The sequence below is a fragment of the Urtica dioica genome, chromosome 8, assembly GCF_054948205.1.
Source record: "Urtica dioica subsp. dioica isolate 48M chromosome 8, U.dioica_male_clone48M_v1_H2, whole genome shotgun sequence".
NCBI classification, from domain to species: domain Eukaryota; kingdom Viridiplantae; phylum Streptophyta; class Magnoliopsida; order Rosales; family Urticaceae; genus Urtica; species Urtica dioica.
Genome location: NC_142763.1, coordinates 3,448,265 through 3,471,148, shown reverse-complemented (window position 1 = coordinate 3,471,148; position 22,884 = coordinate 3,448,265). Strand labels below are relative to the sequence as shown.

General features: G+C 36.9%; 5 protein-coding genes across 6 annotated transcripts; 2 read left to right on the top strand and 3 right to left on the bottom strand.

Moving 5' to 3' along the window:
• The first annotated feature begins 218 nt into the window (after positions 1-218).
• LOC149387339 (protein HYPER-SENSITIVITY-RELATED 4-like) lies at positions 219-2,619 on the top strand. Of its 2 annotated transcripts, none has more exons than XM_089623000.1 (2): positions 219-1,518; positions 2,038-2,619. In XM_089623000.1, exons 1-2 carry the CDS (start codon positions 544-546, stop codon positions 2,326-2,328), a joined length of 1,266 nt encoding a protein of 421 aa, XP_089479126.1. In that variant the 5' UTR covers positions 219-543; the 3' UTR covers positions 2,329-2,619. The 2 variants fall into 2 exon arrangements, with proteins under 2 accessions (XP_089479126.1, XP_089479125.1); XM_089622999.1 differs by having other exon boundaries at positions 259-1,518; positions 1,988-2,610.
• A 90-nt stretch (positions 2,620-2,709) lies between these two features.
• Positions 2,710-6,810, bottom strand: LOC149387338 (bifunctional dihydrofolate reductase-thymidylate synthase 1-like). Its single transcript, XM_089622998.1, has 12 exons — positions 6,792-6,810; positions 6,615-6,671; positions 5,941-6,422; positions 5,039-5,441; positions 4,903-4,947; positions 4,737-4,802; positions 4,554-4,615; positions 4,396-4,470; positions 4,144-4,309; positions 3,924-4,047; positions 3,357-3,463; positions 2,710-3,255 (listed from the first exon to the last, which is right to left on the bottom strand). Exons 3-12 carry the CDS (start codon positions 6,363-6,365, stop codon positions 3,145-3,147), a joined length of 1,584 nt encoding a protein of 527 aa, XP_089479124.1. The 5' UTR covers positions 6,366-6,422; positions 6,615-6,671; positions 6,792-6,810; the 3' UTR covers positions 2,710-3,144.
• Positions 6,811-10,645: 3,835 nt separating this feature from the next.
• Positions 10,646-11,506, top strand: LOC149387337 (cysteine proteinase inhibitor 6-like). The gene is made up of 4 exons (XM_089623001.1): positions 10,646-10,787; positions 10,905-10,951; positions 11,034-11,159; positions 11,239-11,506. Exons 1-4 carry the CDS (start codon positions 10,676-10,678, stop codon positions 11,428-11,430), a joined length of 477 nt encoding a protein of 158 aa, XP_089479127.1. The 5' UTR covers positions 10,646-10,675; the 3' UTR covers positions 11,431-11,506.
• Positions 11,507-12,736: 1,230 nt separating this feature from the next.
• On the bottom strand, positions 12,737-16,557 carry LOC149387336 (diaminopimelate decarboxylase 1, chloroplastic-like). Its single transcript, XM_089624087.1, has 8 exons — positions 16,013-16,557; positions 15,433-15,607; positions 14,976-15,125; positions 14,701-14,862; positions 14,073-14,258; positions 13,457-13,579; positions 13,226-13,315; positions 12,737-13,117 (listed from the first exon to the last, which is right to left on the bottom strand). The coding sequence occupies exons 1-8, from the start codon at positions 16,501-16,503 to the stop codon at positions 13,037-13,039; spliced, it is 1,458 nt and encodes a 485-aa protein (XP_089480213.1). The 5' UTR covers positions 16,504-16,557; the 3' UTR covers positions 12,737-13,036.
• A 956-nt stretch (positions 16,558-17,513) lies between these two features.
• On the bottom strand, positions 17,514-20,121 carry LOC149387335 (alcohol acyl transferase 1 allele GSa-like). Its single transcript, XM_089624303.1, has 3 exons — positions 19,504-20,121; positions 18,443-18,891; positions 17,514-18,114 (listed from the first exon to the last, which is right to left on the bottom strand). The coding sequence occupies exons 1-3, from the start codon at positions 19,945-19,947 to the stop codon at positions 17,676-17,678; spliced, it is 1,332 nt and encodes a 443-aa protein (XP_089480429.1). The 5' UTR covers positions 19,948-20,121; the 3' UTR covers positions 17,514-17,675.
• Positions 20,122-22,884: the final 2,763 nt, after the last annotated feature.

Sequence of the window (22,884 nt, the reverse complement as noted above, 5' to 3'; positions counted from 1 at the left end):
CATTGGTTCCCCCTTTGAAGGCGGGCCCTTTAATGGGCCGGGTTTGATCCAGTCTTTATATGCAGAAAGAGGATCGGGTGAAATGGACTCGACCCAATTGAAGACGTACATATAAAAATACATCACGTAACGTCGTTGATATCACAATTATAAGGAGCAAGTTTGACTTGAGATTATCATGAATTCACCAGAGTAAATACGATGCATGAATTTGGTGGAGAAGGTGAATCTAGCAATGCGATAAAATAAAATGAATAAAAACTAAAAAAAAAATTAAAAAAATCTGTATAATCAGCTCAGCTCATATAGGCAGTCCATTTGGTAAAAATTGGGGACAATCAAATTCAACACAAAAGTTCTACGAAAACGAAGCTCCACATTAGCTTCGTTGAAACTGCCAGCATAAATAAACCAACCAATCACAATATATTTCCCACGCAAACCGTTGACCCTTAACCTTCACTTCAAGTTAGTCAAGTCAACCTAAGTCTTTTATAACAAAAAAAAAAAAAAAAACACCCACAACTCTTTCATTTCACAAACATGGTCTTCCAAGTCCCTTCGGCGAAGACCGTCGCGTCAACTCTCGCTTCCATCGCCGCCACGGCCGTGATCCTCCGCTCCGTCCTCAGAGACTACATCCCGCCGGAGCTCCGGCAGTACCTCCGATCCAAACTCGCCTTCTCTCTCTCCTCTCGCCGCCTCACCCTGGTGATCCAAGAGTTCGACGACACAACCAATTCCGGTCCGAACCACCTCTTCAGAGCCGCGAAAATGTACCTGAAGAGTCCGGAGACAGCTCGATTCAAGGCCACGATAAATCCCGCCGGGAACAAAGAAACCGCCGTCGCGATCACGATGGACGCCGGTCAAGAGACCGTCGACACCTTCGCCGGAATCAAACTCACCTGGAAGAGAACCCCAGGACCACCAGACCGGTTCGAACTGAGCTTCCACAAAAGCCACCGCGAAGCAGTGTTCGAGTCGTACCTTCCTCACATTCTCGAGGAATCGTCTAAGGCGAAAGAAATGAATGCAGACCCGGCGTTGAAAATTCACGCGCTGAAGGACGCGAGAACGATGATGGTGACGTGGCGGCGGCGGAGGGGAAGAGTAACGGCGGTGGCGGCGAGGGAGTGGTGGGATTCGGTGGCGTTCGATCACGCGGCGACGTTTGAGACGGTGGCGATGGAGGCGGCGGCGAAGGAGGCGGTGGTGGAGGATCTGCAGAGGTTTGTGGGGAGCCGGGAGAGGTACCGGAGGGCCGGGAGGGCGTGGCGGCGGGGTTACCTTCTGGTGGGCCCGGCGGGGACGGGGAAATCGAGCTTGATCGCGGCCATGGCCAACTACTTGAAGTTCGATGTCTACGATCTTCAGCTGAGCCGGGTTCGGAGCAATGCCGAGCTTAGGAAGGTGCTGCTCTCTGTTCGAAGCCGCTCCATGATCGTTGTCGAAAATATCGACTGCGCCGACGGGAATCCGGCGATGCGCGGCGGCCGGTCGGGGAGACGATCCAAGGTAAAATGCTATTTTTTTTTTCAAAAGATAAAAATGTATAAATTGTTAATATAACATATATATATATATATATTATTGAATACCAAAATTTTGGTAAAATTGCATCATATATTATTGAATACCATATTGTATATATCATACAAAAAATACAATTTAAGGTTAGCCACAAAATCAATGATGCTCAAATACCATATTATAAACTGTTTTTTTTTAATAAATTACACAAAAAAAAAATGTTTCGATTGCCCACGAATGTTTTTAAAAAGAAGATTTTTGTTTTGTTTTTTTTTTTCGATTGTTGTTATCCACACCAGTTCGGGGCAACTCAAACGGTACATTTACCCATCCCAGTTTGAGGTCGTGAATTCGAGCCCTTTCTCTCTATTTTTTCCCTAACATAAAGCCGAAAAGAGCCTAGTCAGTCCCGGCCAAATCTTTCTTATCGTTACTACGAACACTGATCTGATAGGTTACGCTGTCGGGATTGTTAAACCTGATGGACGGGCTGTGGTCGAGCAGCGGAGACGAGAGGATCATAGTGCTTACGAGCAGCCACAAGGACGGGGTCGACCCAGCTCTGATGAGACCGGGCCGCATGGACGTCCACGTCCACCTCTCACATTGCACGCCCTGCGGCTTCAAGACGCTCGCTTCCACCCACCTCGGCCTCGCCAACCACCGCCTCTTCCCCGAACTCGACAGCCTCGTGGCCGCCGTGAAAGTCACTCCCGCGGAGGTCAGCGGAGAGCTTCTCAAGAACGAGGACCCCGAAGCTTCGCTCTCTGGACTCATCGAGCTCCTCCGAGCTAAGGAGGGAAAATGTAACAATTTGGATATCGTGTGAATTTGATGTACTCACAAGGAAGGTTATAGAGAAAACCATGGTCGTATCATACTCTCGTATGTTTACGAAAAAAAAAATGTTAAATAGTCGAAACGAACCATAAACTAAGTCCTTTATATTTTTTCATAACTCGGAAAAGTTTTGATTCCTTGTACAACTTTAGGGAAGAAAAAACCTACACAGAGAAAGAAAAGAGAATATCAGAGCAAAAGGGCTAATAAGTGTTATGTCCATCCATTGATATAAAATTGCCACCACTGCAGATAGTAAAGTTTTCCATTTTTTTGTTTAATCAAACAGATAGTAGAGTTATATCTAAGTAATTTAGGATCCATGAAAGACAAAAAAAAAAAAAAAAATCATTAAACTAAATCACCTTAGAAACCACCACACCAAATACTGTGGAACTAAAGGATTCAATTCTCACTACGCATTGTGCAAAAGCTCAAGTATATTTATCCATCTAGAAGTTCTTTATTCCCATTGCAGCCTCTACATTAAGACTAAAAACAAAACTTTACGCTCCCACTTGCTATTCCTGAAAAATCACAGAAGACGCATCTGTAAGAACAAATTTAAACAATCCACATTGTCATCAGAATAGTACGAGTTTTTTTATAATTTTTTTTATCAGAAGTAGAGAGAATATTTGGCTGCTGAAATTGATAGTAAAGAAAAAGAAGTATTGTGTGGATACTTGCCATAAAACTAAGAGCAAGTGCTGTCTGAACATGTTAACTAGACCATGAATTCTCGTTTGCTAAAAGAGTTGAGAATGCTCTCTATACGGCCATTTTCATTTCTATCTTCTGGTGTGGATCATAACCAATGAGCTCGAAATCATCAGCTGCAAAAGAATCGATGTCCTTTTTCTCAGAATTTATCTTCAAAACCTGCAATAGTTTGCTCAAGCTTAAATATTGAACGCCAAAGCTTATTCAGAATACATATAAATCCAAAATAAAATTGCATTTCGCATTATTGGCCTTCTTACTGGAAACGGCTTAGGCAATTTCCGAAGCTGCTCTTGCAGAGGCCTAACGTGATTGCGATAAACATGAGTGTCCCCAATGACATGGACAAAATCACCCGGAACCAGACCTGCCAAATTTGGTTTGAACTTATATAAAATCAATAACTCAAACAGGCCAAACCGTAATATTTATTGAAAATAACTCATAAAAGCCAGCTCAAAGCGATGAACCATTACATTTTGAAAGGAATAGCACCAAAGGAAAACAGAACAAAACTCCAGATCCTACTGATACAAACCTCAGCAATTCGTTGATTACAAAATTATAGTTACGAGCCTTTGAGAGGCTTGTAATTAGAAATCTAGGGTTAAAGGCTCGTAATTAGAAATTATTAGTTACTTAAAACAACCATTTAGTATAAATTAGAGAAGGAAGGAAAAAGAGAGGCAAAGTTCCTTTTTTTTATGAATTACAAAGTTCCTATCATACCTATACCACATGGTTGATTAAACTAACTAGCTAGCAATTCAAAATTACAATAATGCCGCTAAGTTCCAAACACATTCGAAGCGATATGTCAAACATACCACAAACATGAGCAATGATGCATGTGAGAAGGGCATAGGAGGCAATGTTAAACGGGACCCCGAGGCCCATATCAGCGGAGCGCTGATACATTTGACACGATAACTCCCCATTGGTCACGTAAAACTGCATAAACGGGGACGATGATATTCTCACACACAACCAACCAAAATTGAAAACCAGAACGAACCGATATAGCTTTTTTTATTTCTTTTTACCAACCTGAGAAAACATGTGACACGGCGGTAGAGCCATCAATTTGAGATCGGAGGGATTCCAGGCCGACAGTATTATCCTCCTATCGTCCGGATTGTTCTTAATCTTGTCTATAACATCGCCCAACTGGTCAAATCCTTGGCCAGTATAGTCGGCGTGCATGTCGGTATACCTGAAATAATATTTTGATAATTAATTTTACGGAAAATTATAAAAACAAATCACTAGAACTTGAAGGAGGTAAAATCCACAACAAACCTAGCACCAAAGTGTCTCCATTGAAACCCATAAACGGGTCCCAAGTCACCTTCTTCTCTTTCCGTTAAACCAATGCTGAAACAGGGAAGATATAAATACGCAAGCTAGACAGAGACACAGTATTTTTGGTAAATGGGCTGTGTTGGTCAAATACTTACCCATCTAAGTAGTCCCTTGACGCATTGCCATCCCATATGTGAATTCCTTTCTCTTGAAGCACCTGTGAGTATAATCAAATTTTATCAAGTTCTATTTATTTTTCACTGTTTCACCGCTAACAAGCCAGGTAAGAAATTATCCAAGCAAGTCTGGGATCAAAGAAACAAGTATAGATCAATAACCTTGGCACTCGTTGAACCACTAATGAACCACAAAAGTTCTTCAACGACCCCGCGCCAGAAAACTTTCTGCGGACCAAAAGGATAAGAAGAAATAGGTGTCAACTCGTGAGGAAAAAAAAAATCTATACACTGAAAACAGGTAATTCAAATAGGATAAATCACATACCTTGGTTGTAAGAAGCGGGAAAGTCCTGCGTAAATTGAACCGCATCTGAAAGGGAAAAAAAATTATAATAATAATGTTAATTGCAGCTCCACAAAATTTTAACAGCGTATAGTAAAGCGGGGCTTGAAAGAATTACCTGACAACCGAATTTCGAGAGAGTCCCAGTCCCGGTCCTGTCATCCTTGACATTCCCATCGGAGATGATATCTTGAACAAGTCTCAGATAAAGATACTCCTCGTGCTTCTCAAATATCATCTTAGGCAGGAAATTAAAACTCTTCACCTCAAACTTGGTGACGAATCCAGGCTTCACGCCGTTGGTCAAACCATCGTCTTCGTTTCGGGACTCAACAACGGGACCTCTCACCCGAGCATAAGTCGCGAACGAATAGCGAATCTTATTCTCGACCGAGGGAAACGAAGAATACCACGGCTGAAACGCTGAGGTATCGATCGCCGGGATAAAAGTATCACACTCGATGCTTGTCTCAATCTCAGTAGCGTGGATGGCATCACAGTTGGGCGCGTTCAGTGCTTCCCTGAAAACAACCACAGTGAATAAGAGATAAATCCCAACTACAGCGTGCTTGAAAGACCAAAAACGAGCTCTAAGTTAAGTTACACTCCCAAACATATTCTCAGCTTTGGTGAACCCTTCTCAGCAATAATAAGTAAATAAAGAGAAATATTTGTCTTTGTTTAATAGTTGGGTTGTCATCTTCTTTGTTGTTGACGAAAAGGAGAGCGTTTCGCATAGAACAATTCTTCTTCCACCAACTTTTGGTTAAAAACATTGGAAAGACTAGTGAAAAACATCAAAGTGGAAGGAAAGCAACTCGTTTCGGAAAATCATAGTATCTATATGGCTTTATTTGGTTTTGAATGTAAAGACATTTAAGTAATAATATACACGCTTGCCACTATGATAATGGAGGTGTATTCATGTGTTTGAGGAATGAGAGGCTGATAAGCCCAAATAAACAATTTCATCAGTCGAAATAAATTTATATAAAAAAAAAAAATCAGAACAGACCAAACCTCAATATTTCGCCGCCGCCGATCACAAACACTTTCTCGATGGACAAACAGTACGGAGCAGCGGCCAAAAGCTCCAACGCGGAAGCGATGCTGCCACAGATCACGACGTTCTCGGCGGTGGCGATGTCGAAGCTCCCGGAGCGAGTCAAGACGACGTTGAGTCGGCCGGGAAGAGGACGAAACTCCGATGGAATGCTCTCCCAAGTCTTCCTTCCCATCACGACAGCGTTCTTCTTTACCGGGTCAGAGGTGTTCGTCGTCAATTCTTTAAAGAACTTCATGTCCGAAGGCAGTTTCCACGGCAATTTCCCGTCCTTTCCGATACCCATTTCTCGGGTGAAAGCCACCACGACTTGGTAGGTCCTCTGAGGGTTAGTTTGGGCAATTCCATTGCCGTTCGAGCTCATCGGGTTTTCGCCGGCCATGGAGCGTATCGAACGCCGAACAAGATTGACTGACTTTTGGCCGAAATTCGACAAAGCCTGAGATTAAATTCGGAACAAAAATTTAGGAGCTGGAGAAAGTTTTGATAAATTCCTAAAAATTAGACGGTGCTGATACGAGTGTATTGCTGTGTGCGAAATCACAGTCAAACGTATAAAATCATACGCATTTCACAGCAATAGAAATCATCAAAGCTAAGATATGAAAAAGAAATCGAAAGAGTTACTCACCGATCTCAACGCGAAGCCCAGATTGTGAAGAAATGAGGGAGCGAAATAAGGGTTGGACTGATAGGGTGAGAGACAGAGAGAACAAGCTTCAAGTCAGAAAATAAGTAACAGGACTCAGGGATATAAAAAAATTCAAGACAGATTAAAAAAAAAAATAAGGATTGTAGAGATAGAGACCTTGATATGAAATATTGAACTTTTCTTCGCTTTCAAATTTAAAATTATAAAGAATACAAAAATTTCTCTGACAAGCGGAAAATAAAAATAAATAAGTAAATCCGAAAAGCACTGAGTTGACGCGTTGTGAATGTTTGTATTGTGTTTGTGTGAGTGTAAAGTGTAAGCTACAAAACGCATTGTACGTGTCGTGGAAGTTTTTTTTTTTCTTCCTTTAAGAGCATCTTTAATGGTGTGTAGCTTAACAATTGTGAGGACTTGCTAGCAATTAACAAAAATTGTAAGCTAGTTGCTTATCATTGTTTTGCACTTTATCTACTAGCTTAACTAAGCTACTTTGCTTAACTAAGCTACTAGCTTAGCAAAAAAATGGACCAATTTTTTAATTTTTTATTTATTTAATAAGTGGGAATTGAATAGAATATAATAATAAAATATTAATTATTGACATGTGGGATAAAGTTAAGCTAAGATAGTGATTTAGCTTACCAATAGAGAACAAATTTGCTTAAATTAGTAGTAGCTTAAATTGCTTATGTGGCAAGTTAAGCAAATATGGTATTTGCTTACCATTAAAGATGCTCTAAATACCCTTTGCTCTTTGCTTGTAGCTTTGATTTAAAATATATATATATATATATATACTTTTTTTCAGTAAACGTGAACGGGCACCACGAAAAAACATAATAAGCCATCACTTAAGTGGCGAAAGAAAACCGTGATTACACAATAATCATTTGGTCCTTAATAACCTCTTGCATCGCACATTGTGGGACAAACCCCAACCAACACACATCCGTGTCAACACGAAAAGCAAAACGGGTCAAATTGTGAGCCACAACATTACAAGAACGAGGAAAGTAGACTACATCAAAAATGAGAGAAATTTAAAGTCATTACCTTGATGTCATTTAAAATCGTCCCAAGTTTCGTCGGCGGTACGATACCACTCAAGATCGCATGAACCATCTCGAGGCAGTCCGACTGCACAACTCGATCTTTCTTACAACTAAACGGCGAGTACAACCCCCGAAGGACAATCGTGGCCTCCGCTAAAGGGGGGAGAACCTCCGATTTCTGGTCGATATCTCCGACGCGATGACGTGCCCTTTTTTTAGATCTACACCTTTTTTTTTAATTCATATTCTTCATTGTTTTTATTTTTTGGTTTGAGGTTTTAGATAATTTTATGTATACGATAAGTTAACAGAGCATTACCTCGCCGAATTTGGCTTTCAGTGACCTGACGCTTGATCGTTGGTATTTTCTTTGCTTTTCCATACCTCGAATTTTTTTCTTTCATCTATTATGCCACAAAATTTCACTTCGCCTCTTCAGTTTGCAAAAATAGTTTTTTTTTTATTTTATTGTCATAATCTACGCATAAAAATAGGTTGGAAATTTTTAAGGTTTTTATGAGTATTCATAGATGTGTATAATGGCTTTTGTTTTATTGGAGATTTATTGGCAATGCATCGTATTGTTTTTCTATTCGCATTTTTTTTTTCTTTGTTGCACCCGTTGGTATTTTTTTTTTTCTATTTGCATTTTCTTTTTCTCCGTTTTGTGCTTACATTTCTTGATGCAACTGTGGTAGAAGAAATCGTTAAGACTCTGGCTTAGGATTGAACCAAAAATGTACGAGTTGATCTCATGGCAAAGCCCACTCTCATGTTGGTCCCCATCTCAAATTGTGGATAATTTGATTTTTTTTTTTTGGCATAGAATTTAACTCGCAAAAAAATAATATTAACTTTTCTAGGTTTTCTTTAAACAATTTGAGTACAATGATTTCTAATACTTAGATAAATATAGCTAAAATACTTAGTTAAACACGTGCGTACGCAAGGTTTAAAATATCGATACCGATACCCATACCGAGGTTCTGATTTTACGGATATATCGAGTATCGACGGATATATCGACGGATATTCTATAACAATTTCAATACCGACTACCGATGATATCGGTGATATATCGATTACCAACGGATATATCGACATAAATCCTATAACAAGTAGATATTTTTAAATAACCAAATATATATATATATATATATATATATATATATATATATATATATATATCATGGAATCCAAATTATGAAAATACAAAATCAAATACTACAAAGTTCATGACAAACAATTCTCGGATCTCGGTTCGAACCTCGGGAGGAACTTTAGTGCATGCTCTCGCATTTTTATTGGGATCGTTACCACTCAAGTGGTATTTCATTCGAGTTATCCCGCCACCTTTCATTTTCCAATCACAATCTCAATCACATGTTTTGATTCGCATTTTCTAAAATCACAATTTATCTATCCTAATTTCAATATCACATATTCCCGTCCACAATCATAAATTCCAATTCACACGTTGGAATATCATAATTTCTACACTAACCTTTTTGAAATAAAGATTCTGAAAATTTTCAACTCGCCGGAAAATTCTCCGGCCGCCGTCAAAATGGGTGGCGGGTCGTCGGAAAATTGAAAAACTCGTCGGAAATTTAAAAAAAGTTGGGGATCTAAAAAATAATCAAGTACTAATCTCAAATATGCAAAAAATTTCAACAAAACTAGAGTTAAATCGATGTAAAAATGAAAAAAAAAAAAAAATTCAACAATATCCGAACTTTATACTCATACCAGAAATATATCGGCTGATATCGGCGATATGGCATAACAATCCTTCATCGTCTGGTGATTTTTCACGGATATATAGGGATATACCGATATATCACCGATATTTTATGGATATTTTTTTTAAAACGATAACGGTTATGCACGATTTTTTACCGAGACTTCCAAAAAATGGATATATCGGCGATATATCCCTATATATCGCCGATATTTAAAACCTTGTGCGTACGTGATACAAGCTAGTAGGTACAAAAATAAAAATACAATGAGTAAATAGCTAATATTCCTACTATAATTAATGATTAAATCTTCTTAAAAAAAATATAAGTGTGTGGACATCAACAGTAGCTTGAAGCCCAATTTGGGTTGGCCCAACCTTGAGGCCCGTGTGACTTCCGGGTCGGGTCGGGACGGGATGAAGCTTAAAAGGCGTGTAACCAACGCTAGATCAACCAGAACACTTAGGGCTTGTTTGTTAGTTCACTCAAACTGTTTTTGTTTTCTGTTTTTGTTTTCATATAGTTGTAGTCTAAAATTTTTTTGCAGTTGTTTTCAAATAACTGTTTGGTAAGGATTTCAGTTTTTTTTAGTGACTTTTTTATAATTATAGTGTAATAATTCACATAAGAATTAGGCGTCGAGATATATATTAATTAAAAGTCTTTGCTGCAAATATAATGGTCGTACCTTTAGTAATAATGATTGTTCATAAGTTCATCGAAAACACCGTTTGTCTTTGTAGTCAATACAACAAATATCAAATTTTGATACCTAATGTTGACTAAAAATAGTGAAAACTCATGTGTTCGACGAGAGGATCACGACCAATTAATAGTTTGTAAAATGGAGTTCCGATTATTTAAAGTTTGCCATAATTGTAAAACTTAAGTTTTTCAGGTAACGAAAACAAATTCGATAATCAAAAGTGAGGAAAATGAAATGACGTTGATAGGAGTGAAGGAAATGTCAAGATGATATATTTAAAAAAAAAAAAAAAGTTAAAGAAGTTGAGTGAAAAAATTAGAAAACACCTAAAAACAGTTTTATGATTTTCTTCATTAAAACAGAAAACAGTTTGAAAACTTTTTAGTTGTATTATGAGAATCATCAAACAAACAGTCAATTCAGTTTTTTCAAAAAAACTGTTCAAGTTAGAAAAGTCAAAAACAGTTTTCAAATGAAGAAAAAAAAAGGGCCTTAGATTTGCTCTCTCTCTCTCTCTTTTCTCGCTAGATCAAAAGGATGATTGATTTAAGGACGATTCACCGTTCCCGTATTGAGGAAAGGAAGACTGAACGTTCCCGTGTTGGCTCACCTTTCTGTGGTGATCCCAATTCCATCCGCGAACCCCCAAGTAAAATCCCCAATTCTGTTATTATCTTATGTTTTGAACAATTACGATCAGCAAGTGAATTGCAGGGTTAGTCTAATCCTTGGTTCAAATTTGGTTAATCGGTTCGTTGCATTGCAGGTCCAGAGGCGGCTCGAGAGTACACTGATATGCTGGTGCGATATGAGGTATATATATTTATTGTGTATTTACGTAATAATAATCTGTTCGTGTTAGGTTTTGTATGGTGATGAATATACTTTTTGTCAGGAATATTATATTGATCCAGCTAAGATTGTTTTCTGTTATGGCGGCGGGACTACTCCGATCGATCCGAGCTGCCCTGACGTTATAAGCGCAGTTGAGTCCGGAATCAACCAACATAACATCAACAATGTCTGTAATCTTCTTCTGCGTTGTTTGTCTCTTTCTTTCTTCATGGATGCTATAAATAATAGTAAAAATATTGTTTCAGGGTGGTGATCTGAGAATTGAAAGAATCGTGAGAGCTAATGTGCGTCAAGTCTCGGGATTGTTGTATTTCATAACTCTAGAGGCGTCGGACAAGAAGTTTTATGAGATGGAAGTTTGGCGCCTCCCCGGCCCAGATTGCCCCATAAAACTCAATGGATTCAGGCCCGCCAAATTCTATCCGCTGCCTAATTAGCTCTCTCTGTCTCTTAACTATGTTTTAGTCTCTAGTTTTCTTATGTTGAATATCCCCTATCGGTTGTTGACAGTGTCAGGAGTTAAATATATAATTAGTAGGATTAGTCAACTTCAAAGATAGAGTATCACTCAACTATAGTTTTTTTTATATGACTCGGCTTTAATTGTCTATATGTTAGACGTTTGTCACACAATTATTTGGCCGCACAAGAACGCGTTTAAATTTAATTTGACATCTTGCGAACTGTAATTGAAGATCGTCGCTCATACTCTCAAGGTAAATAATATGAGCGAAAAGCTATATAAAATTGAACCAAAAATCGAATGAAAGTGATAACCAAACCAATCCAAAATCGAAAATTGGTGTAACATCATATAACCGAACTTTGGATTCGGATTAACCGATTCAACTTCAAAAATTAGACAGGCTATCGATTTTTAATTTGGAAAAATGAGATATCAGATATATAACTGATTGATTTTTATTAAAAAAATGAAACAAAAAAGAAATAGTCACGCTATGATTGTATGATCTATTTTTACTCGACTTTTTATCATTGTAATAATTTTATAATCGGATATATATTTAAAAACTACTTTTACAGTGACTTTGTGTATTACATAACTCTGGAGGCGTCGGACAAGAAGTTTTATGCGATGGAAGTTTGGTGTCTCCCCGGCCCAGCTTGCCGAATAAAACTCAATGGATTCAGGCCCGCCAAATTCTATCCGCTGCCTAATTAGCTCTCTCTGTCTCGTAACCATGTTTTAGTCTGTAATTTTCTTATGTTAAATACCCTCTATCGGTTACTCTCTGTTCCTACCTAAGTTTTAGTGTGTATACTTCATATGTTGAATATCGTTCCTACATGCCTTATGTGTGACAACTTGTTTTCATGCCTTGTTAGCTTTTGACCGTGTTGTCCTTTTAAGATTATGATACTTCTACAGAATAAAATAAAAAATTGATTAGTAGAAGACTAGAAGTACATAATAAATCCATTTGATGATAAAAAAAAAATGTAAATCAAGATATATTTTTGGAAATAAATATGTTTTGGAATTAAATATAAACTAGTCAAAACAGTTGATTTTTTTGCAATGTGAATTAAGCCAATAATTATTGCTTGTGGTGAATGATATTTGGAAATGAATAAAATGATCAAATTATTCCATTGGTGAAATGTATTGATAGTTTTATACACGTACACCACCATCACCATTATGGATGTGGTTGATTGTGTAGTCTTCTTTGACTGATAAAATTTTAAACCACAAAAGAATGAAATAAGAAGAAAAAGGTCAAATAAAACAAAAATAATTTAATATATCATTTTTTTTTCTCAACAAGGGCCTACCGTGTTAGCTAGCTAGCTAGAAAGAATTATTTTGTGTCTGTAATTCCCACTAGTTAAGAAGAGAACAACATGACGAATTCTGAAATTTTATAATAGCTTGGCAACTTATTTTCAGTCTCTGTCTAATTTTCAACGATTCGCGTAAATATTCATGGGGAAAAAAAAAAAAAAAGTTTTAACTTGGTACCTGAGTGCAACAAACATCAAAGTACAAAGGCAAATCAAACATGGAACGAGAGCTCGAAATCAAAGACCCTCAAAGAATCGAACGTGATCTTCGAAAGTTTCTGGGTGCCGGATTTTCGCCAGTGACCCATCTTCTTTAACCTAAATAAACGAATTAAACAAATAGGAAAACTATAAATATGTAATTTACACATACAGACTAGGATCAAAAGTTTTTTTTTGTTTAATTTTTTTTCTAAGCATTGTTACCCAATATTCTGCTGGACGCATCTTGAGGTTGTAAGTGGACGCCATGCTCATGCAATATGCCCCGGCATCGTGAACAACCAAACCCGCCCCCTGTAAAATAATTATTATAATAAAGGTTAATAAATAATTACATCTGATAACTTGGATCAGAGCTACGAACATCGATCAATAGATGTGATTTTGATGAGTCGGATATTGACATTAATGACATGATTTTTTTTTATTCGATACCTGGGCTGGGGTTGGCAAATCTCTTTCCTTTCCCAAGAAATCGGCCGACTCACAAACAGGTCCCACCACGTCGAAAGTGGATACCTCTGAGTCGGGTTGCGCTGGAGAAACCAGCTCGATGTGCTGTGATTGAAGTGACAGAGATGTCAGAGCTAAAGACTCAAAGAATAGTTTCCTGAACTTGGAATATAGTAGTCCGTGATTGAGGCTTTAAGCAGTAATAGTCCATGAACTATTACGCGAGTGGCATTGTAATCCCTAAAATAGTTTTCTGCGGAAAATAATTCTCAAACTGTTTATATTGTTAGGTTTTAGTCATATTCGAAGAAATATATTTATATTAATTTTGAATGAAATTTATCACCTAAGATACTTAAGACATATTCACCAAACTTAAATAAATTATTAATTTTGTAAAAATGACTAATTAAAATATCATAATCTAATTATAAAACACCAATGAAGCCTTTTTAAATTATAAACAAGTAATGTGTTATAAGTTTATTAGGTGATTCCATATCTTTTTTTTATAAGGACTAAAATGCTACAAAATCTATTGTTAGAGGAGTATTTTGCTCAGAAATTAGTTAAGGGACTTAATGTGTCGTGTCTTTACCTGATAAGCATCGTAAAGACTGGGACGAATAAGTTCGGCCATGCTTCCATCGATCACAATGAAGTTCTTAGTTCCGTTGGTTTTGACTCCCGTGACTCGGTTGACAAAGCAGCAAGTATTTGCGATGAGCGATCTCCCCGGCTCGATGATGAGTTTAAGGTTTCTCGAGAGGACCAGCTCGCGAACCTAAAAACCAAACATCAACCTCGAAATCAGCCGAATATGACTATGAAATTTCATTGGTCAGAGAGATCAGAGGAATAAGTATTACCATACTTGATTCCAAAAAATTACAACCATGAACTAAAATGCTGGTTACCAATCCTTGGCCAATGCTTCCACTATATGGAAATTTCAGGTCATCATTTGGAAATTTAAAATGTCAAATTGAAAATGTCACTGGTTTTTTGGTGCTTTCCGACAGAAATTTCGCTATTTGGAAAATCACTGTTTAATATCGGATTTTCGTAAAAAAATTCGGATTATATTTGCCTACTGAAATTCCGGAAGTATGTCAAAACCTAATCACAATTACATGGCAAGTATCTCAAATTTGTATTTCTATATATATTTATTTGAACGCGTTACAACAAATGTTGTAAAGTGCACCAAGGAAATGAATAATTACGGTGTTAATGAGATCCATGGGCGTTGGTAACACGGCTCCGGTGTGATAATAATCGATCCCGAGTCCACCTCCGATGTTCAAGTAATCAACCTCGAAACCTTGAGAGCGAATTTCATCGATATATTCGACCATAAGTTCCGCTGCGTCTCTGAAGATATCCACCTGAAAATTCATACAAAACCCTAGTTATTCAATCGCTTCCTTGTTCCACCGAATCTGAAGGACACAACTCGTAAAGGATAAGAGAGATTGTCTGCTAGGAGTCCTTAATACACCTTGGTGATGGTGGATCCGAGATGGCAATGAGCCCCGACTAGTTTGAGCTCTTCGGGATGTGATTTTACAGCATCCAAAAACCATTGCAGCTTTTCATTTCTGATACCAAATTTGGAGTTCTTATTCCCCGTGGCAACATAAGGATGCACCTGAAAAAAAAAATACAACAGTAATACAATTTGGTCTCAGAGTTGCAAGTGAAACCAAAAATCCTGTAACAACAGTTCTTTAATCATGGAAGCTGATAAAAATAAGGGCATTTTAATTTTTCGCAATAAACAAACTTGAATACAAGTCATTTATTCGACTCGTAAGGATATATGATCAGTGTAAAAGAAGCCACCAAACAGTAAAAAGCACGTCCTATCACTAACAGAGTACAGTACAACTGCCAAAGCATCATAATCTAGCTAATTTATCATCAAATAATTACTAACAAAAAAACAAAATTTATACCTGAGGATCAACGTCTGGATTGATCCGAAGAAGGACGTTGACCTTCTTTCCAGCAATTCTTGCAGCGGCCACAATATTGTCCAAATCGAATTCACTATCGACGTTGACGAACACGCCTTCTTGAGCAGCCAGAACTAAATCCTCCAACAACTTCCCATTGCCATTAAAGATACACCTATCCAAAAGCAATTCATAATTACAGTCTGTTAAGGGTCTCCCATCGCTTAAATCACGACACTGAGCAATGTTTACAAGGTCACGAGTCACAGGCCCAAAACATAATCAGATTCCCCCAAAGACAAGCGAGCCCATCTTTGGGTATGTTAACGAGCCCACATCGTTAAAATAATGGGAATCAACAAAGTGTATAAAAACATGAAATACTCCTACTGTCAATAAGATTTGAAATGAGACTCCATGATACAATTAGGTTACTCTTAAAACGATCTTTACTCAACTTATACACTTCCCGCGCAAATGGATAAAATATCAGTCAATATTTATGTTTAAGAAAAAAAAAAGAATAAAGCTTATTGCGGCATAAACACAAACAGTTGGCGTGCAAATGTCAAATTCTTACTTTTTGGGGTCAAAGCCAGCAATGAGAGCCAGCCTGAGCTCGTTTCCACTGACGAGCACAGCCCCACAGCCGAGCGACCTCAAATGCTCCAAGATCTTGAGATTGTTGTTGGCTTTGATGGCGTAGCCAATGACAGAGCTCAGACCCTCCAAAGCCTCTTTGTAAGCCTCGACGTTCCTCGTAATCTGGGGCTTGCTGTACAAATAGAACGGCCTCCTTTCGACGGATTCCATGACGTCATCGACCTTGACGCCCTCGCAGCGAAGAAACCCATCCGAGTCTTTGGAGAAGCAGTGACCGAACGAGGTCGTTTTGGGCTGGGTTTTGGCGGGGTTTTGGGACAGTACGGCCCGAAGAACGAGGGGTTTGAAAGAAGAAGAAGGTCTCAGGCGGAGAAATGGGGTCCGATAAAATGGGGATTTGGTTTGTGGGTGTGTTAGGGTTTTGGTGGCGAATTGGGAGGAGTGAGAGAGTGGTTGTGTGGCCGCCATTTTGGACGAGTTGAATGTAACGCGACAAAGCTTGAAACTTTAGACAGTAAGACCGGATGATTATATATAGTGCCAAGTGTTTTAACAAATGGTCCCTGATTTATTTTTTTTGGGTCGTCAGTTTTAAACTATTGTTTTTTTTCTCTTACGTTGACGTACTTTTTGGGGTGGAGCTAAGCTAAATTCAAAACTACTCTTCAAAAGAAATTTTTTATTTTTCTAGACCTATTATGTAACTAAAAATAAATTTTCTATCTACACATTTTTATGAATAGTCTTATGTCACGTTTTTATCTTTTGAATGCCACTCCAGACTAATACACCTTGTTTCAAATACTAAAATTCGTTCACTAAAAAAAAACAAAAACAAAAACAAACAAACTAAAATTTGTTCTCTCATTTCTTTATCTCTCTTAACTCTTTCGATTCTTAGTCTTCATTCTTCCGTCCGGCGACCTCCTCCGATCGCAGACGAACATGTGGAAAATCAATTTTTTTCATTTTAAATTTTATCATTGAAGAATATATTGACATTCAACGAATTTAATCTAAAAGAATCAATAAAATTTAAGGACAACAACTCGTCGTTGGGGTGATATAATAATGGATGGCATGGCCGCGAAGTATTTATCCAATGTACTTTACATACAATCATTGATGATATATATATATATTTGTCATTCAAAGGATATACTTACCGTAGTCTTTACAATATATATTATGTATCTACATGAATAATTATCAAGTCTTATAATCATATATGTATAGATTTATATCTATGTATATATATACATAATTTGTATATTCAAATATAAAAATATAAAAATTAAGTTGAGGGTGTTTGAAATTGTAAAAATATGTGTATTTTATTTTTGGTCAAAAACACATCTGAGGTAAAAATAAAAATAAAAATTCACTTTTCGGTTGCAACTTCTATGCAAAACAACGTCACAAATGGAAAAAAAAAATGCATTATAAAACACAGTTGTATATATAAATTTGGTGGTACAAATCAATTCGAAATATTTAATAAAAGAGATAAATGATATAAAATTAAACGAAATTTCTAAAAATTAAGTACACAAACATGTCTATTTGAACCAAAAATCCAATGGAAAACGTACATTTATTTAACTGCAGCCTCAGCGCGAGCATGAAATATAACTTGAAATTCAAAGCTTGGACAAGTAATTGGTGGCCATTAATTTCTTAAGCTCATGCTCAAATCGAGACATGACTGGTTCTAGCAAGCTCATCACGGCAACAACACATTCACTCGCATCGATATTTCTGTACTTTGTTAAATAGCATGTCCCGTGGTACTCGAGGAGCGGGGCTACATGAGCCGGAAATCCCCACCCATAATCTATTTCTCCGAAAAACCTAATGTCCGAAACTCCAAAAAAACCATCTCCTTCAGCCAGGGAATCCTCTACCGCCGCCGCAGACTCTATCACGACCGAACGAAAGTAATCGCCTATCATACTTCTTTTCGCTGCTTTCACGAGCTCCACTGCGTACGCCAGCGATTTCTCGCGCAAATGTTTGCATTTCGAGATTGCGTGTGGCCAGCCAACAGCGTTACCGTAGTACCCTACAGGAATATTTGCACTATGTATGCAAAATTCATCACTACTTGACCTTTGGTTCGGAATTGAGAATGTAAAAGCGGGCAAATAAATTAATTATAGTGAACCATTTACTATGTTATAAAAGGTTTTTTCTATGTACTATAGAGCCACCTGTCTTTTTGTGTCGTTGTCGCTCAATTATATACATATTTCATCTGAAATTTGGTCATAAAGCTTGTCAAAACCTGGGTTTTTTTCATGACATTTGTTGTCGTACTTTTGGAACAAATAGCTCTTATTGTATAATAGGTAAAAAAAAAAAGTAGCAAATGATCATACTTTTGTAATAATTTCTAATATATACTTACTTGTATATCTTGTCGCGAGCACAAACTGCATTCAAAACATAAACCGGCTCTTCATGGTCCACGCTCAAAGCTAGGGAAACACATTTCCATAAGCAAGCTGTAAGAATCTCATAAGATGTGGATTTTGCGAGGTGTTGTGGGAGATCTCTACGGACTCTTTCTATAAAAGCAGGACTTATGAGGAACGACCGTTGTAAAACATCACCCGTGGCTGTGTCTTCGTTCATTACCAAAGTTGTCACAGCTTTTTCTTGCTCGTCATATGTTATTTGAGTCAGTTCTTGGGGGTTTAAGAGCTCTCGTTGCCAAACAGGAAGAATAGAAGGAGCCACGGCGCCGCGAGCTATCTCAGCTACCGCCTGAAGGAATTGTTCGAACCCTTTTCCGTCACACATTGCGTGGTTGATCCGTAATCCCAAAAGAAAACCTCCACACAGTAACCGAGTCACCTGAGATACAGTATAAGCATAATGAATCAATTTGAATGTATTTTATTTAGGGTAAAATGCAAAAATAATACCCAAATTTTTTACATTGTCACCTTAAGCGTTTGACATTGCTAAATAACCAACGTTTGGTAAATCTTAGGTAAATAGCCACTTCCAGAGGTAAATAACCATTTTCGTTTATCAAACGTTGGTTATTTACCTAAGATTTATGTCTAAAAGTGAGTATTTACTTAAAATTTATCAAACGTTGACTATTTAGCAATGTCAAACGCTTAAGTTGACTATTTTTCTAATTTTTTTCGTAATCTGGAAAATAATCCTAGCATTCGGAAATAATGCCTTTACCATTTATAATCCCTCAAACACAAAAAAAAATGTACAATTTCTTCAAAATTATTCCGTCGATTTAAAAAAATTATGTAATCTTTCCTTTTCCTATCATTTGCTATATACAAATAGTATTATTTATATCAAGTTTCTAGCTACTTGACTTTCTTGAATTTCTCTCAAATGTTATTTATTATATATATAGTAAAGTTTTCAAACTATGCTCATAAATTTGCAAGTTTCTTAAAAATGGGGGTATAAATTTGTACACAATTATATACTTACCTGTACTAATAGTAAAGGGCAGCCAATGATGTTATCAGATCCGGGTATATTATACAAAACCTCATCCAAATACTGATATGGCGATAGAATCGTATCACCGAGTTGATCGAGAGTAATATCTGCAGAAGCCTCTATGAATATCACCCCTTCAGCGGTGCAATCCACGTAGAGTTTCTGGTTAGTCCCTTTTATAAGCCTCCCAGCCAGAGGATAGTAGTAAATCAGAGCCCTAGCAAGAGCTTCTCTGATAACCTTAGCCGGATCTTGACCGTCCATCGTTGGATTGTTCTTGTAGAAGAATACACAACGAATATGAAACCGATTACGGCTATCAGTGTCAGAAAGTTGCTTCAGCTCATGCGGAGTTGGTATCGCAGGTGCGACTAGCTTTGGATCACTCCGCGTCACTCTAAATGCCATCGTTGATGAGCTGATTCCTGTCATTTTTTTTTTTTGTTATCTCTGGTGTTTGTTTCAAGTGCATCTAATAATTAATCATATTACATGAAGTTATATAAAGCCAAGGGAACGAAAACATTCAGAAGTAGATTTTTTTTTTATGTAATATATATATTACTACCTAGGCTTTCGAAACAGAAATAATGTAAAGTACTTTTTTTAATCAAGGAAGAGAAGCCTAAAGCGCGGCTAAAGTCTATGCGTGATTTACATTATATATTGGGTTATATAGCTAAATAGCCTCCTAAAATATACAGTTTTGGATTTAGCCAACATTTGGTTAATTTTGTGTTAATAGTCAGGCGAATTTATTTACATAAATAAAAATACCAATATATCCTCGCAACTGTTCCCGCCCGTTCCCCTCGCGAAAATAAAATCAATTAAAGCAAATCTTTGGATAATAACTGCCGCGTATTTCGAGGGCCATCATTAAGCTCTGTAATTAATACCGAATATACACGCAATCTTCTCTCTCATTCAAACACAAAGTTCAAACACGAAATCCCCAAATATTGAAAACCCAAAAAAAAAAAAGCGAGCTCTGGTTTCATCGGCGACAAATTCTCTTCTTTTGTGCGACTGATAATTTCAGGCTCATTAACATAGAAGATGAACAAAACATCAACCCGACGTCGAAGAAGGTAATATCCCGCTGAGACCGAGCGCCATCCCGCTGAGACCGAGCGCGGCCGTCTTCTTCTCCTTCTTCTCTTCTGCGCGCGGCCACCAGCATCAGCCCGAGCCCAAGCTTCACTTCCTCGCGCGCGCCATCCCGCTGAGACCGAGCGCCGCCGCGCGCGACCGCCGCGAGCCGCCGACGAAGAGACACTGCAGAATTTCAGGAATTTCAGCATTTTTTTTATGTTTTTTAATTTTTATTTTTTTATGTCGTGGTTTGTTTAATAAGTTCAAAGTTGATGAATTTTATTTCAATTCATGATATTGCTTTCCTTTATAACCTGGGAATCAAGTTCATTCTTGTTCTTGGAACGCATGTGCAAATCGACAAGCTTCTTACTGAGAGAAGTTTATGATTTTTTTAATACAGTATGTTCGTGTAAATAGATATCATATTTACAGTATGTTCGTGTAAATAGAAATCATATTTACAGTATATTCGTGTAAATACGAAGCTTATTTACAATATATTCACTGTAAATAGAAAGCCTATTTACAGTATACTCGTATAAATAAACTGAAAAAATTCTGGAAATATTTTGAGCACGAAAATTCTGGAAATTATGATATATGGAAGACAAAATAATATCAATGAATGAAGAATTAATTCGAAATTAATTACCTAATGAATTGCAACGAAAATAGAAACTAATTACTTAAAGTCAACGCTGAAAATTTCCAAATACATAACAATTAATGGCTGAGAACTTTCAAAATCTGCTCAAAATTCAAATTTCAAATTTGAAAACTTCCCTATTCGGTTTCAATATTTAATTCGAAATTTTAAAAAAAAAATGCCTAATTAAAACAGCGTAAGGGCAAAAAGGTAAAACTAATTCAATTAATAAGCTGTCACGTAAGCAACATGGCTATTTACGGGAAATTAACGAAAGGTTGGCTAAAACCAAATTGCTAGTGTTTTAGATGACTAAACAGCTAATTATTTGTTATATATTTTCACTTTTGTATTTTGGAAACTTTTTTCGTGTTATTTTTAAGGCTTTCGTTTTCTCCAATTTTTTTCCTAGAAAATTCATATAAACTTTGTTAATTCATATTCTTAAATTTCACATCTATAATGAGATGGATGTGCATTGCCTATTTTTGCCTCAGACCATTTTCCCACAAGAGATGAATCAGATTGGACCATGTTATAGTGGGACATAAAATCATATCCAACTTTTAAAAAAATAATTTCAAAATAAAGAATTCCCATCCCTACGTAGAATCTTCTGCCCTGATAACTTTATTGAAAAAAAAAAAATCAACACTAATTATAGTAAAAAGAGATAGCAAAAAGATAGGATCTTTTGACCTCTATAACTGTTGATAGACAAATAATTCTAATCAAGAGGTGTTTCTTTGGCGGTGGTTGCTTTGAAAACACACCAATCACGTATAACTTTAATAATTTAATATCGCCAGCTGCAAATAATTATTTATAAGTATAGGGGATTGGACTTTGCAGTTTTGAGACATTTTTTGAGGAGGAACTCCGCTCAAACCCACATCCACAAATCATGGCTACGTATTAACCATTAAAACTACTCTACTTGGTCTACGTATTAACACTGCTCGTACAAGATTGCATAAGTACCTTTTTTTACCGATCACGTGTGTTACACATGGTCTAGTTAACGGATTTTTTTACGAAACATTAGACGGAAAGAGCAAAAATATCAAAACTAAAAGTTTGAAGGCAAAAAAAAAAAAAAAATTAAAATAAAATATGATGAACATTCACTACAAGTGACATATTTCATGGGATAAAACTATCGTTAATTCAAATATTAACCATTGACAATATATAAATATTAGTACAAAATTTGGATTCCACGTCGTCTTTACTTTTCAACATTTTCCGTCGTGGTAAGTAGTTTTCACGATTGTTATTAAGACCGTCGTAGTAAGTTTTTCACGACGGTTTTTTTCTGTCGTGGAAACATAAAATTTCATGCATTTTTTTTTAGGAAGTTCACGAGTTTCAGATATTTTTTAGATAACAAATGATATTTTGTTAAATATTAAGTTTATAATATGAAGTTTCCCTAATCATATACATATGTATTTATTAATGCTGGCACACATTCTAATTCCAAAATCCCTTTCATATGAGCGTATTATGAGACTAAAAGAAGGAATCTACGATACAAGTTGCTTCCAATTTGTTTTCCACAAGAGACTAATGAATTATAATCCAAAATTGTGGTAACGGATCCACAAAATGGATTATGGTTGTCA